The sequence below is a fragment of the Nannobrachium achirus genome (genome assembly GCF_963921795.1).
Source record: "Nannobrachium achirus genome assembly, chromosome: 9".
NCBI classification, from domain to species: domain Eukaryota; kingdom Metazoa; phylum Chordata; class Actinopteri; order Myctophiformes; family Myctophidae; genus Nannobrachium; species Nannobrachium achirus.
Window position 1 is genome coordinate 46,947,091 of NC_137818.1, and position 13,975 is coordinate 46,961,065.

Sequence of the window (13,975 nt, forward strand, 5' to 3'; positions counted from 1 at the left end):
GGTTCTTAGTCATGAGGCCAATTTGCCAAACATTTTATTATAGTCAACCAGAAAGAAAATAAATAAACCACAGTCGGTTGCTCAATTTGCATTTCCCCTCTAAAGCTAAATTTGACTTGTCTCGCACAAACTCCACCCAGTCGTGAAGCAAATGATTCACATAAGCCCTGTACATATTTTTTTCTCTCTCCCTTCTTCTTTTCCTCTTTCGCAGAGGCCGCACAAGGCTGCTAGCTAGGAGAAGAGGAGAGAAGAGAAGAGAAGAGGGGGAGTGACGGCTTGTTCCTGGAAGAGCCCAGCCTGCCTGCGGAGTCAGTCACATTCTTGGCTGGGATTCAATGACTGAGCCAGACACACACAAACACAGAGAGAGAGAGAGAGAGAGAGAGAGAGAGAGAGAGAGAGAGAGAGAGAGAGAGAGAGAGAGAGAGAGAGAGAGAGAGAGAGAGAGACACACACACACACAAACACAGAGAGAGAGAGAGAGAGAGGGAGGGGGGCAGAGAGAGAGAGAGAGAGAGAGAGAGAGAGAGAGAGAGAGAGAGAGAGAGAGAGACTCAGACTAATGCTCATCTCCATACAGGCAGAGTGAGCTGCGGGGGCAGACGGTGTATGCGCTCGGCAGTACTGCAGTATTCGACAGCGAAGGGACACTCGGAGAAGGATTTTATTGAATTTTATACAGAACACGCACACGGATTAGACCCCACTTCATCCGCGGCTACTTTTCTTTCTGGATTTCGAAGCGCAACTTTCGCCTTTTTCGTTGTTGTTGTTGTTGGGAGTTTGGAGTAGGACGCGTTGAGACATGGACAGACAGGAGTCCGCAGCAGCAGCAGCAGGGAACCACTCGCCGGTGTCACCATTCTAGCGAACGCGAACGGGGGGAAAGTCACCGTCTGTGTCCTGGGACTTTTTATTGGATGTTTGATGAAGCGCTCCGCGACGTTCTTGCTTCATTCTGGGAGACCGTGGATTTACAGGGAACGGGGCCATTCGGACGCTCGCCTAGCCGCCACCTCTGAACCCCGGCCGCCGACGAGAGGAATTTTCGCTTCCAAAGTTGCGGGAGAAACATGGAGGCTATAACTCGCCAGAGCTTCCAACCTCACCCGGGACTGCAACAAACTCTCAAGCAGTTTCACCTCAGCTCTATGAGCTCCCTGGGCGGGCCGGCGGCGTTCTCGGCCAGGTGGCAACATGACCTCCTGTTCAAGAAGGAAGGCAAGGAGCCCCCCGAGCCCGTCCTGCATCTGCCCCCCATGCAGCCCGCGCCGCCGGTGATGCCGGGGCCGCTGTTCATCCCGTCGGACCGCTCCACGGAGCGCTGCGAGACGGTGCTCGAGGCCGAGACCATCTCGTGCTTCGTGGTCGGCGGGGAGAAGCGCCTGTGCCTGCCGCAGATCCTCAACACGGTGCTGCGGGACTTCTCGCTGCAGCAGATCAACTCGGTGTGCGACGACCTGCACATCTACTGCTCGCGCTGCACGGCGGACCAGCTGGAGATCCTCAAAGTCATGGGGATCCTGCCCTTCTCGGCGCCGTCCTGCGGGCTGATCACCAAGACGGACGCCGAGCGCCTGTGCAACGCCCTGATCTACGGCGGCGCCTACCCGCCGCACTGCAAGAAGGAGTTCTCCGCCGGCGGCGGCGGCTCCTCCGCCCTGGAGCTGGAGCTGACGGAGAAGAGCTTCAAGGTGTACCACGAGTGCTTCGGCAAGTGCAAGGGGCTGTTCGTGCCCGAGCTGTACAGCAGCCCCAACGCGGCGTGCGTGCAGTGCATGGACTGCAGACTCATGTACCCGACGCACAAGTTCGTGGTGCACAGCCACAAGGCGCTGGAGAACAGGACTTGCCACTGGGGCTTCGACTCGGCCAACTGGAGGGCCTACATCCTCCTGGGGCAGGATTACACGGGCAAAGAGGAGAAGGCGCGCCTGGAGCAGCTCCTGGACGAGATCAAGGAGAAGTTCGACTTCGCCAACAAATACAAGAGGAAAGCGTCCAGGGTGAGTCTTCATGGAAATAGAGAGGGGGAAAAGAAAGGGAGAGAAAACGGCGTTTCACTCCTGCACGGTGAATTTTACTTTGCAAAATGGACCCTTACTAGTTCTCAAACTTTTTTCATGTCAAGGACCCCCAAATTGACACTTGTTAGCCCGCTGACCCCCATTTGAAAAGATATGCCAGGGACCCCCATACGAATTTTACGGCTTTAGCAGTGATTCTAAACCATTTTAATTTCAAGGACCCCCACTTTGCATTAGGCTACGGACCCCCATTTAATGGCATTTCTATCTCTGGGATATTTCTGAGTGTGCAAATGGACCCGTTAATTAGGTTCCATTTGTACAGTGAGTTACTGACCCATAAGCGTTCATTTGGTTCCTAACTATCTATTATAGCTGGGGACCCCCTGGAACTCCTTCAAGGACCCCTGGGGGTCCCTGGACCCCACTTTGAGAACCAATGTCCTGCACAGTTAATTTTGTGCGCAAATGGACTCTTTACGGGTCAATTTGTACACGCCCAGAGTTACAAATGGATGCATTCAGAGCACTGAGGATAATGTAATCCACCGACAAAAACTGTAGTCTTTTATCTAAAGTCATCTGAAGTGCACTGACACCCGGAGAGGTGTTATCACTTGATCCAGTTAAACAGAGATCGACTGTGATGATGTGGCCTGCAGTCGCCCACGATCTGGTGTCCCGTTCGCATATTGTTACTAATTGTCCCCACCCGTGACAACAAAACGCCTCTGGTGGCAATAAACCCATTATTTACCCATGCACGAAGCACCTCCACAGGTTGTGTGAATAGCTCGATTTTTATTGGCGTCTACTGTAAATACACTCTCATTTGACCAACAAATGGCCCAGTAATAAGTGTTAAACAGCAATTAGGACTGTGGCCATACAATTCAGGTTGGCCTAAAGAAGAAGACGGGAGTAATGGAAAGGGTATTTGAGAGGGCACGGTTCCCAAGACACCCCCCCCCCCCCCCCCCCCCCCCCAACACAGTACACACACACACACACACACACACACACACACACCGTGTCCGGTGTGGAGTTACATGCACTTCCTCCTCCTCCTCTCAAACACACGCACGCGGCGCACACACACGCACGCACTCACACAATATGCATTTAAAAGTGTAAGCGGACAGACCGTCTGGGCTTGTCATTGTTTTCGTGTGTGTGTGTGTGTGTGTGTGTGTGTGTGTGTGTGTGTGTGTGTGTGTGTGTGTGTGTGTGTGTGTGTGTGTGTGTGTGTGTGTGTGTGTGTGTGTGTGTGTGTGTGTGTGTGTGTGTGTGTGTGTGTGTGTGTGTGTGTGTGTGTGTGTGTGTGTGAGAAGACGGTGCATCCACTAGCTCTAGGAAGTGAGTGTTTTTAATGAGCAATGTCCTCATCCGTGCGTAATAACGCGCTCCTTACCTCGCTGTGTCTTCCCGCGGGGTGGCCACCAGTACAGTGCAGTGGGATTCATGCTGTTATTAGTTTTTATTAGGATCATGCCAATTTGAAGTGTCTGCATGCCTTGAGAGGGTCATTATAGTACACACGCCCACATGGCTAAACCTAATGTTTGTCTGTCTGCATGTTTGTGGCTTCAGTGTGGGTTCAATCAGTAGGCCTACTACTGTGCAGTGCTGGAGAGAAATGGTTACACATTCCTTTGGTTGTTGTTTTATTCAGATTTTTTTTGTTTTTAAACCAATGTGACAACTTGAGAACAATTTGAATAATGGAGTTTTGTGGAGGCGTTTTCATCACTGCGATCTGAATGAGGAATTGACACCGAGGTGTCGTAGATCTGTCACTTTTTGCATTTTTTTCCTTTCTTTTTTTTTCAAATAGTATTTTATATTTGAGGTTGAAAGTAGTTAAAGGAAGGGGGTTGGACTTTCGTAGAGTTTAAGGTGTCTTGCCTTCCATGCAATCACGGGGGGGGGGGGGGGGGGACTGCTCAGCTTAAAGAGTATGGAGGGGGCACATAACCCTGACTTTACATGGAGGTAGGGGGTTGGCGGTATAGACAGTACTCTGATTGTGAGCCTATATGAGTGGGGATTAAGGGTCCGTGCTCTGGTGGGTGCCCTCCCAAATGAGGACCCATAAAGGAGCCCCCACCTACCTAACCATCCCACCCCACACCGCCCTCCGCAAATGAAAGACCAGCATGGCCATTTGCATGAACTGTTACACATGAATGGAGTTGATGGAGCAGGTTTAGGAGTATTGTGGTGGAAACATAATATGATCCCAACAAAGGGGGGCATTCAGCAAACACCCCCCCCACCCCCACCTCATTCACCTACCCCATCCAGCCACCCACACACATGCACACGCTCATCCATACATACATACATACCCTTCCCCCTGGTTGCCTACTGTTTACCCCGATCTGCATAGGGGGAAACGGGGCTGAGGGTGACAGACTTTTGGGTGGAAGTGTTTACAAACAGCTTCCTCCCGGTCATCATCCACTGGGGTTTCCTCCTCTTTACATTCAGTGGCGTTTTTCTGAAAAGAAGGGAGTAACTCTCGAGTACTGCCAAAGTCCTGCCATGTGCTGTGAATGCCTGGCCTTGGCACTCATCCGCTTTGAAACTGGAGTGGGCAGCACCTCACGGTGGAGGACCCCCACGTTTTAAAAAGGCCCCCTTCTATTTTTATAAGGGTTCGCGGGGCGACTGAGTGATCGCCGATTGTTAATATATGAATGCTCGTTTCAGTGCCTCCCCCCCAACTTAATTCTAGTCATCCCCTCTCCTTTTGAGTGGCCCAGTTTAAGCAATGCTAATGAGGGAATATTTGCGGAGTCGGGATTATGAGGAATATTGCTAAACTTATGGCAACAGAGCTCCCCTTTGTCAGCACATTTCAGCACGGCGGAGGTTCTTTGAAAAATGTTTCCTCGAGGAAGTGAGCCAAAGTGCCAGACTGCGTCGCAGTGGCTGTGCTTTTTCGGCTCGTGACAAAAGTGTCATCTTTGCATGTTGATGATGCAGGGAAGAGGGCAGCTTTGTGAATGTTAATGGTAGCGTTACGGAAGTAGCATGGGACGGAGCAGTCTTGCAGGCAGACACAGGAAGTGGTGACGTTGGTGATGTTCCTGTCTTGAAGTCTCTTTGCTATGAGGTCTCTTTTGACTGTCATGCACACACATGCTCCTAGAATGCAGGGGTTTTCTAAGTGGGTGACGGGGCACCCTGGGGTGCCGTGACGGCAGTCCAGGGGTGCCGCGAGATAATTTGATAATATTTGGAATTTATTTGGACACTTGAAAAAATATTTATTATCATTTTAAACTTGAAGTACAAAGTTATTTTAAGTCAGTTCTAACCAAAATGGCTATTATCTCAACATTTTCCTCGCAACATAATCACTAAAATATCGTCACTGTCAGGCAGAAACCTCTGTCGCACAAAACTAGTGAAAACAGCTGCTGTTTTCACTAGTTTAGTACATTTTATAGATGATAAATAAAAAACAAACGGGTTGGTTTCCACCCGACAACGACGATATGCTATAAATTTAAGGTGCTGGGAGTGAAAATTATAATGTAGGGGTGCCTCGGATTAAAAAATATTCATGGGGTGCCCTGAGACAAAAAAGTTTGGGACCAATTGCACAAAACATAACACTTTTCTTCCCCTTAGCATGACTTTGTTAAAGAAACTGGAATTTGCAGCTAAAAGTGCATTCTTGACACCTTATCTTATGGGTGTGTTTGTGTGTGTGTGTGTGTGTGTGTGTGTGTGTCAGTGTGTGTGCTATATGCATGCATGTGCACAAACAACAATGAGCAAGTGCACTGGACTATTGAATGGGTTCAAAGTTTATGAGCTGGGTGTGGAGCACTACTGGAAGTTCACCCGTGCCAGCGTTGGCCGCAAGTCTTTCTGGCTGGTGCACATGTGGGAGGCAAACGTAATCAGTGGCTTTCCGCATCAGGATGTTTAGATAAGGATTGTGTCTGCAGATTAAGTACGTCGCTAACTTTTATTTTGCCCTCAAGATGATGTGATTTATATACAATCCATGTGTTCGGGCGAGATATGAAAGAGTGAATGAGGGGAAACTTGAGTCATGCCTTACTTTTTTTTTAACCAAGTGAGTCAGTGTCGACTGTTTTCACTTTTTCTGACCTTGCCAAGGCCAAATAAATGTCAAGTGTTTTTGAAAACTCTCATCTATCATATTTTTTTTCTATTGTTGGGAGCGAGCCATGGTTGTCCACACACAGTCAGTTTTTTTTGCAGGTGTATATATATGAGTGGCAGAAAATGGCAACTATGACCGTTGCAGTACGATCTTGTCGATTTTTTTGCAATATTCTGTACGCCTCTGCATCGTTCAATAAAGTATAAATCAGGCTTTATAGTCTGGGACTCCGGGTGGGCTGCATACCACACATCCGCCACTCCCTCTCAAGACGTGCAGACAATATGGCTTAACACAACTGTTTGTTGAAAACTTTCCAAGAACGAGCTTGAATGAAACATGTCCCTACACATGTGCACTATTAAAAAGAAATCTGCCTCGTGCTCCCTCGCCCTCACTCCTCAGGACAGGAAGATCAGAGTTAAAACAAACACAAAGGGTTTCACTGTGCATATGAATCATAATTAAAAAAAAATCTCCCCCAATATAATGTTTGTGGGGCCAAGAACAGAAAAGTGTGCATTTGTCAATCAAGCGAATTATATAGGCTTACCTCCTATATCGCTGTGCTGCTGCTGCTGAGATTGAGTCTCGCTGGAGGCTGTTGCCATTATTAATGCTGTGGTTAAGCTTTAAAATGCCTGAACGTATAAGGCTGGTTGGAGCTACAGCACCGGACCATTAGAACCCTTTTGAAATGGAGGGAAAAGTGCAAGGGGAGACAGAAACTCTCCTGGGCATGCAAAGCCCTGTCTGCAAGTCAGCCCTTTGCCAGTGGGTTTGGGGGCCTCGCTGTTTTCAAAAGCATTGCTGCTCCAACATGTGGCTCCCATCCAGAATGTGCAAGGGCTGAAACTTCCCGTTTTACTTCCAGAGAAACACCCCCCCTCCTACCCTCCATCCTTCCACCCCCCCAAAAGTCCCCCCATTGCAGCCTGGGATATCTGGCTTCCAGCTGAAGGGGCTGCTTGTTTGAGTGTGTGTGTTTGGGGGGGGGGGGGGGGTGGTTCGGAGGGGTAGAGGAAGTGTACTCCCTCAGGGAATATAGGCCCATGTCCTGTTTCATATGCAAGGCACAACCGTGGCTAAGCCCTCTGACAGCTAGCCATGTCCACACGGTAGGCAGGACAACAGCTGGTAGCTCTGCATATCAATGGGCACTAAGAGAATAGCTGCATTTTCTCTTCGCCTTTACTGAAGTGAAAATGCAACATTTGCGAGTTTCCGCCGCCGAGCTGCATGTCACGGCAAACACATGGATCTCATGGACCTCAACTTCTCAGAACTGTCGCGTCGGCTGTTTCGGCGAAGTTGATGTTAATGACAGTTGCCTCGGCGAGTGAGGCCGTGTCTGTCCGCTGACTAGGAGAATTATTATTTTGTCTGGCATGCTCTGAAAAGGAGGAAGCCAGCAATTTGATTAGGTGCGTCTAATGAGCTCTGTTCCGAGCCCTGTTCCATCTTAGTCACCCTGCCAGACGAGATCTTTCACGGAGTACAGTCGGCCCATGATGACATTGACCATAGCTGAGGGCCAGAGAGATCAATGCTATATTGACAGTTGAGTGCTCTTAAGTCAAGTGTGACGGGAAACTCTGTTGCTTCTCAAGCTCCGCTGAACCAAAGTGACTGAACACATTCCTCCGGCAGATTCGGCCGCCCTTCAGTGGGATTTGAAATAATTCATATTGTGTCGCAGAATATATTTGTGAAGTGATGCTAATTAATTCTGTTACATTTGGCATTGCCATTCTTTGTTTGTGAGACCCGGAGATACTACCGATAAAAAAAAGAGCCTCTGCTTCTGCGATAAGGACAAAGAAAGCCAGCCTTTAACGATTTGGACTGTAATTGCTTTGTGGCTTGAATGGTATGCAAATGAAAGTCAATTAAGAAGGTTTTTTTTTAATTAGCAGTTAAGTTTGTGTGTTGAGAGTTCCACTAATTATTTCCCCACATATGCTGCTGCTTTGTGAAAGCCCATCGCCCTCCTTTTCTTTCCTGTTTTGCTGCTAAACCAACCCGAAAAAAACCCACATTTATTTTGTTCTTCTCTCCTCCTCTGAAACGCAGCGGGCGAACCACGTCACTTGGCTCAGATTTGCTCCAAGGCTCCTCTTTGGAAAACTTTGAGGAACCGCTGCATTGGGAGATGAAAAGTCCATGCGCGGGGTTCAGGCGCGTCATTAATACACACACAAATCTCCGTTGTCTTTCCCCACACAGAATAACACACAGCACGGCTATGCTCAGGATGAGAGAGAATGGCAACGAATCACAGGTGACAAGGTTTGTTGTGTTGTCTGGAAGAATTCTTCAAAAGAGCACGATAGAGGCAGCTGCAGAGAATAAATTAAATATGCCAGTTCTTTTCATATCCTCCTGCCAGCAGCTAGTTAATTTGCCGCCTGTAAAGGTTTGTCTAACAAAAGGGGATTTTCTTCTACGACTGCCTGATTGCGCACAAGGAGCGCGAGAAGATCTAAAAAGCGATCTGGGTTAGCTGTTGTTCTTCACCGAGCCTTGTTAATTTTCATTTCTTACCCACAAGTAATTGACTTCAATTCAGGTTGCATCGTCTGTTTTGATATGGAATATCAAAGCGACAACGCGTTGACAAAGTTCACATGCATGTTTGAAAGCTCTGTTTGCGGGCAATTTGACTGCCTAGTCCTTTACGGTAGTCTACCGCCTTTCATTGCGAGGCTCTCCTAGTTGTGTTCTCTAACATAAACAAACCCCAAATTGCCTCCTCTCCCAAAAAAAAATAACATTAACAGCATGATCATCACCATCTAATCTTGTTGTGTTCGAAGACTTCGAACCAAGTGAATGTGTAAGGCAAGGGGAGAAAAAGTTCTAGCCCAGGGTTCTCCAATTAGTTTTCCCCAAGGGCCAAATTATGTCTAGGGTACCAAGCCGAGGGCCACAACATTGCAGGGGGCGACGGTGGCGTTCCCTCTACTCCAGCGACAGTTCAGATATCGTCTCTGTCGGGCAGAAACCTTGTATCTCCAAGTTTCAAATGTGTACGTTTTTTGGTAGAGCAAAGCCCTGCTTCATCATACAAGAAGACCATTGCACAAAAGTGACAAAACTAGTGAAAACAGCAGATCTACAAGAACTGTGTGCTTGTAGATCGGCTGTTTTCACTAGTTTAGTACATTTTTTAGACTATAGATACAAAACAAACGGTTTTGGACATACAAGGTTTCCACCCGACAACGACAATATACTAGTGTTGTTGCTGCTCTTATACCACCATTATTACTGTGGTTGGTGGGGGCCAGACAGTAGCCTCCCGCGGGCTGCAAATGGCCCGCGGGCCGCCTATTGGGGAACCCTGTTCTAGCCCCATGTGCATGCCATTGTCTGCCTTCCCCCCCAGTTTTGCTGTGCTTCCTGGCCCACAACCCCTTCTCCATCGTGTCAGGGACTGCGTCCGCATGACAAATGGAGAGGGTCGGCCAGTGAGGTGCTTTATGAAGAGCACAGGCAGAGGGGGTCGAGCGGTGCATTAATATACCGGCCTGGGTGAGTGGAGGACAGGCCCGCTGCACTCTGGCTTTCAGGGGAGGGAAGGAACGAGGGTCAAGCAAGCATGAAGGACTATCTTGGACTATCCTCTGACTGAAACTGAAAAAAACTTCCCAAGAGGGAGCCCACGCTGCCGCTATTGTATGCACCCATGCACGCATAGTCGCCTGGGAAAGCAGTGCCGGGATCTGCACGCAAGGCGTTTCAGGAGTGTAGATCGTGCATGGAAATATAAGTCAGCTTAAGTATTTTCTCCTGTTCTAGTAGACTTCCTCTAGCGACGTTCATCCCTTAACCCATTCAGAACGGGTACACGTTATTTTGTATCGTTATTTTATGCTTTAACTATTGAAAAATAGCAGATATACAAGCGAGCTTGTAGATCTGCTATTTTTGAAAAATCTTGAAAATTAGAATTTTGACCCAATTCTATAAGTGTCTTTTGAATGCTTATAAGATTTCTTTGAAAAACCTATGTTTCTATGTCAGCAATCTGGCCAGCCATCGTCAAAGAAAAGTTCCTTTTCACTTAACTGGAGCTCAGGTAGTCTGTTCTTGAGAGACTACTATGTCTGTGGTTCTCAAACCTTCTCATGTGAAGGACCCCCAAAATGATATTTATTTGGCCACGGACCCGCATCTCAAAATATTTAGTTCCAGGGACCACCCAGAAGCAAAATTTGAGTTACGAACCTTCGCTTTGAAAATACATATATTCAAAGATTTGCGCACATTTTCACGACTTTTTTCAAAAATAGCAGATCTACAAGCTCGCAGCGCGGCACATAGTTAAAGCATTCAATAATCCCAGGCCTAAATGGGTTTTAATTTAAGCATCATGAGACTCTCACAGACAGTGTCTATTTCTGTCCCCCCGAGGAACCTGAAGCACATATGAGTGGTGCTGTTGTGATGCTGCACGGAAGAACCTGTTGACCCGGCCGTTCCCAGGTGTCGCGTGGAAGGAAACCCTTTAGTTCTGTCAGACGATGCTGCAATCTGATGACTGGCAGACCGCTTGCTTGTGAACTACTATGTGTCCATTTTTTTTTTTTTTCGGTGGGCATTCATTATTGAAGGTAGATTACCGTAGGCGGTGAGGGCCTCTGTGTTTATTTAATGAGATGGGCCTTGAAATATTCATCAGCGCACATGGCACTGCAACCTCAACTATTGCCTTTAACTACACACAACTCAACTTTTTGCCTCGACTAACCCGCCCTGCCGCTTTCATACCTAGGTGTGCAGGGGCCTCAGATGAAACTTGGACTTCTATGTTCAGTGATTAGCAGTGTGGTATACGTGTTGGCATGAAAGTGAAGTGAACGTGTCCATGGTAACGTAGCTTATGTTCACATAGCGTGGGTTTCCCGAAGAACTGTGTTAGGCACGTGAGTGATAAACCTCGTAGTCAAATCAAGGAGTGCTTACTGTATCACACCTCTTAGCTGTGCTATCTGTTTGTTTTGACTCATTACCGCAGCGCTGCAGGGCTGTAAAAAGAGACGGCAGCCTGTTGTGTACAGAAGTGTTGTGTCCATATAGACGGACAACAGTGTTTGGCGCCTGCGATGTTTGAGCGCTAACGTGTCTGGTGTGTGCTTCTCGCTCTGCTCAGCGACTGTATACCAGTGTCTCTTACACAGATATGAACACACAAATCACAATGCTTACCTTAAACCCTGACTATGAATGGGCCCATTGTTCATGGACCAAGTGCAAGCTAGGCAAACATGAAATTGTGTTTAATCGGGCCCAAATTGAAGCACATGAAGACAATGGCAGGGCTCACAATGGTAGGGCTCACAATAAGTACAAAATAGTGGAAATAGCAGATTACAAGCTGAGCTTGTAGATTGGCTATTTCCACTATTAATGTTCTTTTTTAAGCATTAAGTTGTCAAATATGTCAGTAATTTCTTTGTATATTTAGGTTGTGTGTCCTATCTGTATCTACCATGTGAAACGTCAAAGCCTAAAAGCCAAACAGAAATGAAGAGTAATTCTCAACGACAAAAACACAATTAAATCGTTAATAGCAATTATTTGAGTGACAATTAATCGTCATGTAAAATGTCATAATCGTGACAGCCCTAGACAATGGGGGTTTCGCTTACCCACTTTCAACCTGGCGTCCATATTTTGGGCGCGTCATCGTAGGTGAATCCTTTGGCGATGTGATGCGTTGTGAACTGGCAGTACGGCTAATTCAGCTATTCGTCGCGCAGCAGAGCATATATGGTTTAAGTGGTCTAAGTGGTCTATGGTTTAAGTCACAGTAGACACACCACTGTAGTTTTGGAAACTGGTTGTGGTTTTAATGTGATAATTGCTCTCATTTAGAGGATCGACTGGGAAAGGCGTGAATTAATTACAGTCGCTAATGTGAGAGACTTTTTTAAAAAGGCTGTAGATGTCTGATGTGACTTGTCAGAGGGAGACAGAGTGTAGTGGGGGGCTTGGTAGAGGCTGGAGCTGGGAGGGGGAGGGGTAATTTTGGGGGGATGAGTTTGTGCTGTGTCAGCCGAGGACCTCTCTTTGTGTAACATGGATGTCAGCCTTTAGACCCCCCCATGCAGTGGCGTCAGTTCAGAAAAAGCTACGGTATGGCAACATGACCGGTGTCTATGGCAGCTGCATACCCCTGCCATACCCAATTGACGCCCCTGCCCCCATGCGCAGTCTATCACAGCCCCCCCCCCTAAAAAAAAAGATTGACCCATGTCGACCTCAACCTTATTTCAGCGCAGTCAGCCAATCGCGTGTCGTCACAGCCCAACTCCCACGAGGCAGATGGGCTGTCTGTGATGGAGGCATTTTTCAGATACACACCGACCAACTTAGAGACTCGCTGGTGTTGTCCAAATTCATTTGAACTTCAAACAACATGTCCCGTCCGAGGGAATATGTTTCCCTCGTTTCAAGGCTGCGCGGGAGATACAGACAGCATGTAATCATCTCTAACGGGTTCAGCTAGCCAAAACATGCGAGACACAGAACTAGCGTTTCAACACCAGTGTGTCCTTCTCTGCCTCATTTGGCGCGTGATTGTGCGTGGGCTGGAGTATAGTATGTGCGATGAATGATGTGAGCTGTGTGTATGCATGTGTGCTTGCAGTGGTGTAAAGTAACTAAGTACATTTTTACTAAGTACTTAAGTACAATTTTGAGGTATTTGTACTTTACTTGAGTATTTCCAAGTTCCAATACTTTTACTTCTACTCCACTACATCTCGGATCCAAATATTTTACTTTTACTCCACTACATTTATTTGAAAACTTTAGTTACTAGTTACTTTGCAGATATACATTAGAATATTATAACACATACATATAAACCACTACATATAAACCACCTATTTTATTCCGTGGCTATTTGAAACTAGCCGATCTACAAGCTTGCGTCGCATCGCCAACACTTTCATACTTGTACTCAAGAACGTTTTTAATTCCGCACATTTACCTTTAACAGAGTATTTCTATATAGCAGTGGAGTATTTCTATATTGCAGTAGAGTATTTCTATATTGCAGTAGGCCTATTGATACTTTTACTTAAGTAAAATATGTGAGTACCTTTCCCACTACCGTGTGCTTGTTCTTATGCCTGGATCAGCTGGAGGTGGAGATTACCATGAGCTCACTGCCTACTGATTTCCAACCCCATCTGTCTGTCTCCCACGGTAATGGGGGCTCATGACCCCCCCCCCCCCCATACACACACACACACACCCACCACCCCCGCCATGTCTTCTGAGTGTTGCGCATAATGAACGCGCTGGCAGACGGATTGTCACATGCACAAATGTATGCACGCACACGCCTGCGCGGAAGCACCGCACGCATGCATAGTATAGTATACACACACTTGTCAGGTGTGCACAGGGGCGTCACAAGGGGTAGGAAAGTTGGACTGAGTTACTGGGGCCCAAGGTGGAGGGGCCCTAGTAACTTTAGCTATTGAAAAATAGCAGATATACAAGCTCACAGCGCGGCACCGAGTGCCGCGCTGCGAGCTTGTAGATCTGCTATTTTTGAAAAGTCGTGAAAATGTGCGCAAATCTTTGAATATATGTATTTTTTTAGTGAACATTTGTAACAAAAATGTTGCTTCTGGGGGGTCCCTGGAACTAAATATTTTGAGATGGGGGGTCCTTCACATGAAAAAGTTTGAGCATCACTGACATGGAAACATAGGTTTCTTGGCACACATTTTCACGATTTTTCAAAAATAGCAGATATATCTGCTATTTTTCAATAGTTAAC

General features: G+C 47.2%; 1 protein-coding gene across 1 annotated transcript in view; it reads left to right on the forward strand.

The window, feature by feature from the left end:
- Nucleotides 1–635: 635 nt before the first annotated feature.
- skia (v-ski avian sarcoma viral oncogene homolog a) overlaps nucleotides 636–13,975 on the forward strand; it is a 94,707-nt gene continuing 81,367 nt past the window's right edge. The window contains exon 1 of the mRNA XM_080734273.1: nucleotides 636–2,009. Coding sequence (XP_080590399.1) covers nucleotides 1,077–2,009 — 933 coding nt within the window. The 5' untranslated portion in view covers nucleotides 636–1,076. The remainder of the gene's footprint in view (nucleotides 2,010–13,975) is intronic.